The 5,088-nt window shown below is 37.3% G+C and overlaps 1 protein-coding gene across 1 annotated transcript; it reads left to right on the top strand.

The window, feature by feature from the left end:
- The first annotated feature begins 614 nt into the window (after positions 1 to 614).
- On the top strand, positions 615 to 3,948 carry LOC110462594 (sodium-dependent glucose transporter 1A-like). The gene is made up of 3 exons (XM_021516606.1): positions 615 to 632; positions 785 to 1,070; positions 2,882 to 3,948. Exons 1-3 carry the CDS (start codon positions 615 to 617, stop codon positions 3,946 to 3,948), a joined length of 1,371 nt encoding a protein of 456 aa, XP_021372281.1.
- Positions 3,949 to 5,088: the final 1,140 nt, after the last annotated feature.

Raw genomic sequence — 5,088 nt, forward strand, 5'->3', positions numbered from 1 at the left:
AACGCTTCGCCAGATGTAAAATGACATTGTGAAAACAGGCTTGTGATACAAAAGTAACCAAAATTGGAGATATATAATATCGAATTTAAAACCAATCCTGCTTGTCCTCACGGAGGAAATTAGGCACGGATACATGATATGGAAACCGATCCAATCGGGCACACCTGTACGGTATTACATATCACGTGTTATCGGCATAGAATGTTAATTTTGCCAGACATTGAAAGATCGGCCAATGGAATGCTCTACAAAACAACTGTCTGCTTTAGTAAGGCAGTTATCAGACACATTACTAAAACAGCTACCGTGGCAGTTACCAATTAAATACAGGTAACCCCTTATTAATAAAGGGCCATCACATCTACCTATTAAATTCAGGCAACTCTAAACTACTTAGGCAGATGCCGTGACGGCTGCTGTGGGCAATTGTACGGGGTGGATGGTTGTGGCGTTCACCCAGGCGGTTTCACACTAATCTTTGACTTATTCTACGTAGTCCAGTAATACGTCGCGCCGTCAAAGCTGCAGTTTAAGATTCTCAAACTTACTTACTAGCGGAGACAAATGTGAAATTTGGCACGTGCAAAAGAAAGAAAAGTATTCATGCGCACAAAATGCATTCACCCGTGAAGGTGCATAAGGAGTGTATACCTATTATTTAAACATTGTACCGAAACGTTGCATATTGTATTTTTTTTTCTGTACGCAAAGCTTTTTTTATTCATTTATCTATCTTTTTGGTTAGTATGAATTAACAACTTTTTGCATTTTGCGTTCTTCACAGGGATGGATTCTAGCTCAGACTAGTTCAGCCTTGCTGGATCTTCAGAGAATAACGTCCGTCACCCTAGACGAGTCTTCCCTATATATGACGTTCCTCAGCGTTGGGTTCGTTGTCGGTTCATTCATGTATGGAGTTGTCTGCAACCATGTCGACAAATATATCGTACAGTTTCTCGCCCTGACGCTCGCAGCTATTGTTCTGGCCGCCATTCCTTGGTGTCGCATCCATGTCGCCATGGTTACTGCACACGCCATCGTTGGGTTCTGTAACGGAATCATAGATTCAGGTAAACCGGCAGTTAGCTATAGGAAATACCACAACAGATTTATTTATTTAATGTCACAAATACATTTTTGACTGATAGTATTATATTGTAGGAGAGTTATTTCATGATAAGTAAAAGGTCACTCTCAGTTTAAACTCAGGTTTTTACTTACGTCCAACCAAAACATATGGAATTTTTGAAGACTAACACACATACCTAAGTCTAGTTTTGTTTGGTGTGCTTTGCTTACTGTTAGAGCCCTTATGCTTTAAAGACGAGCCAAGGTATGGCGGTGCAGGAAACAGGAGTACATGTAGAAAAACAACCGACCTGCGGCCAGTACATGGTGACCGCCTTACGTGGGCCTTGAACCCAGAACTCAGCTTAGGATCCATGAGAGGTTCCACTGTTGTTAATATTTAATATAGTAGAAAAAACAACGTAACCTTGGTTTAAGCCGTATCACTTCACTATTTGGTGACCAAATTCAGTGATTTGGTAATACGGTTGGCTCTTCTCCTGTCCTAGGGGAGTGCCAATTTAAGTTTGTGTAATCAATGTCCAAATACGAACCTTGTCATACGCTTTTAACAAAATTGTCAAAATGCATGTATCTGGGGCATACCTTCCTGTGAAAAGCTAGAAAACCATTCCAAAACGAACTTCTGATCTGTTCTAATGCGATGCACAACGATTGATTCCAAAATCGGTAAAACAATAATGCCGCAAATGTTTGAAGTTGGGAGGCGAATGGTAATTGCTGTATATTTGTAACTTCGATCACAATGTCGCGTTGTCCAGAAGCTTCGTATTTATAAATCAATAACTGCTGTTAAGGCATTCGCCTTAGGACTACTTGACGATTAACGGACCGTCCCAGACGTCGACGTCCAAGCGTAACGTCGTCCATCCGGAACCGTTCTAAATCGGCGACGGAAACAGCAAACAGCGTCATTGTTACATTTTAACAGCACATCGTTGTTGATATTTGTGTGTGTTTACTTCATTTAAATTTAATATTTGTTTTTATGAAATTTCCAGTGTATGATTTTCTGTTAAAAAATGATTTTCTAAAGATACAATATATTCATGCTGGAAAACAAAGTCCAGGTACATCTTTGTATCGTATATCACGTTGTTAAATTTGACAAAAAGAATTTTTCATATACTGATTAACAGAACAAATAGCTAAAATTATCACATTAACACGCACGACCTTCCACAAAATGGGCGGTTCCAACCACACCTTTGAATATATTTTATATACTTGGTATATAGATTTGGATAAACGTAATGGTCAGATAAGTTTTGCTGTGTATTATCAAATAAGCATATTGCAATTACTTAACAAAGAATACAGGAAACCAAGATTGTCTTAGATTTTTATCTGTGCTCTGATGAGAGTACTATAACCAATGAAAATACAGCATTGTTATTAATATATATATACATTTCCTCTGCATCCTTTCATTGCAATGCATTGAGAAGGCAAATGTTGTTATGAGACAATAGCAACTTTTGCTATTATAACGTCATCAATCTATATTGTGACGTCATCAATTTCACTGTTTTCAAGACTTAATTTGATGTTTAAAGAACTAATCGAAACACCTAAATAAAGCGTAATTACTCTATCAACATGTAAATATAAATAATGAATATTTTAGCAAATATTGTTATGGGCCTATAACACACATTTTTATTGCTGACAAACCTTCATAACGTCCTGCCAGGTTGTATTAAGTTTGTGATTAATAGCAATGTGTTTTATAGGACCATAACATCATTTGCTAAAACATTCATTGCTAAAATATATATCCTGTATGTTATAGTGGTAAATGCAGAGATGCTAGCCGTCTGGGGAAATGGTGGACGAAGTTTCATGCAGGCAATGTATTTCAGCGACTCGATTGGTGGAGTTATCTCCCCTATTGTGACAGCCCAGTTTTTGTCCTTCCGGAAACTATATCAGCATAATATGCCGGATCACTCAACTGCCAATGATGGAAACAATGCCACTTTAATAACAATGCCTACTACTGATTTGTATATCGAACATACCAATACTCTCAACAAAAGTGGAACCTTTTTATTTAACGTCACTGAACGTGACTTGCATATGCCTATATCTTTCTATCATTCATCTCAGCTATATATTGCGTATATAATATCGGCCTGTGTTTGTATATTTGTTGCAATGGCCTTCCTGCTTATGTTCTTCACTTTCAATCGTGACATTTACTCTGATAGAGCTGTAACGGAAATGACGTCATCGAAAAATATTTCAAAATATAGAAAGATAATTATCCTTATCAACATGGGTTTAATGGCTTGCATATACACCGCAATAGAAGAATCGTTTTCTGGGTTTCTGCCAGCCTTTTGCATTTCCCAGTTAAATTGGTCTATGTCGAACGCTTCCTACGTCCTATCTGTATTTTATAGTTGTATTGGGCTTGGGAGACTGGTAGGCGTCTTCTGGGCCTCATACTTGAATCCAAAGAATATCCTTGGTGTGCTGTGTTTACTGATTTCAGTGACGCTCACTATCATACTGTGGTGTGGTCTACACCATTCCGATATCGGTATATGGCTGTCAGTGGCATTCATAGGCTTTTTCTTCGCAGTCATTCTTCCTACGGTCTTCACATGGACGGAAGAAGATTTTTTCCCGGTTACTGGACACATTTCATCGTATCTTAATATCGCAGCTAATTGCGGTGCCACTATTAACCCTGTTGTTATTGGAACGCTGATGGAAAACTGTTCACCGATGTGGTTCACTTACATTTTCCTGATCGAGTCTTTTGTATTGCTGATGACATATGTTATTGGAATATTGCTCTCACGACATAACAGAGCAAATCAGAATGAGAACGCTTACCAGGAAATGAAATAGACTGATACGTGGCGACGTCACATGGTCTACAGATGATATTTACACAGCTTAAACAGGTTATGTACTAAAATATCGCTATTCAAAGACTGCATATGAGAGATTGTTTAATCAATTCCACTAAATTTTGAACTATCCAGGAGTCAACAGAAACCGGCCATGTAAAGTAGTAATTCAAAGTTTTATACCAATGAATGTGACTAACTTTAGTTATCTTTTAGGTTTATTTCGTAGATCTGTTGAGTATTTTGTCGCGGGTTGTTTCAAAAAACATTTTGTATAACACATTTTAACCTGCTGAATTAAGGCGTGGTTACCTATGAAATATAAATTGCCACAACATGTACAATGTGTATGAAACAAGCAACCGCAACTGCTATCCATCAAACATATTTAATTAATTTAATTTTTAACTTTTTTTTTTTTTTTGTCTTTCTCAAGCCTTCAAAATTGAAAATAATACTTCTCCTGAGACGTTTAAAAACGACATCCGTCCCGAATGAAAATTATCCTAGCTACGTTCGTGGTGTACCTGGCCTGCTAGAAACTTCTTCATGTGTCATAACAAATAGCGTTCCTATGCAAACCAATGCGTCTAGCAACAGCATTTTTGACAACACTAACATGAATCACTCCGACCACATTGTTGCCGACATTTTCACTCCGCTAAAGCTTACCAAAAATATCCACCATCCAAAAATATATTGACTTTTGTTTGTTTGTCCTGTATGTAAAGAGTCACAGATATCGGTCAAGCTTGTTACTTGTTAGCAGCAAAAAATGCAAGATTTGGCAAACAAAATGCACATTGGCTAAAAATAACGCATTCACCAAAGAAGGTTGGTATGTTATTTGTGTAAACCTTGATGTTGAAAACATTATTATAGGTATATTTTGTTATTATGTACACACAGTTTCTTTTTTGCTGTTCGTATGTTTTGTTTATTTTCTATCTGTATTTTCTCATACAAACTTTTGAAACTATTTTTTCAAATGTATAGTCATGCCGAAAATACATTTTCCAACGCATATTTAAAGATTTTGGCAGTGGTACCAGGATCCTTAACCGGGCACTGACTCAGGCATGATTCAATCTGGAAACAGTGTTTCGCGTTTAAACTGGAATGCATTGTATAAGGCCTT

This window comes from Mizuhopecten yessoensis, unplaced genomic scaffold (genome assembly GCF_002113885.1).
Source record: "Mizuhopecten yessoensis strain PY_sf001 unplaced genomic scaffold, ASM211388v2 scaffold10811, whole genome shotgun sequence".
Classification (NCBI taxonomy): Eukaryota; Metazoa; Mollusca; class Bivalvia; order Pectinida; family Pectinidae; genus Mizuhopecten; species Mizuhopecten yessoensis.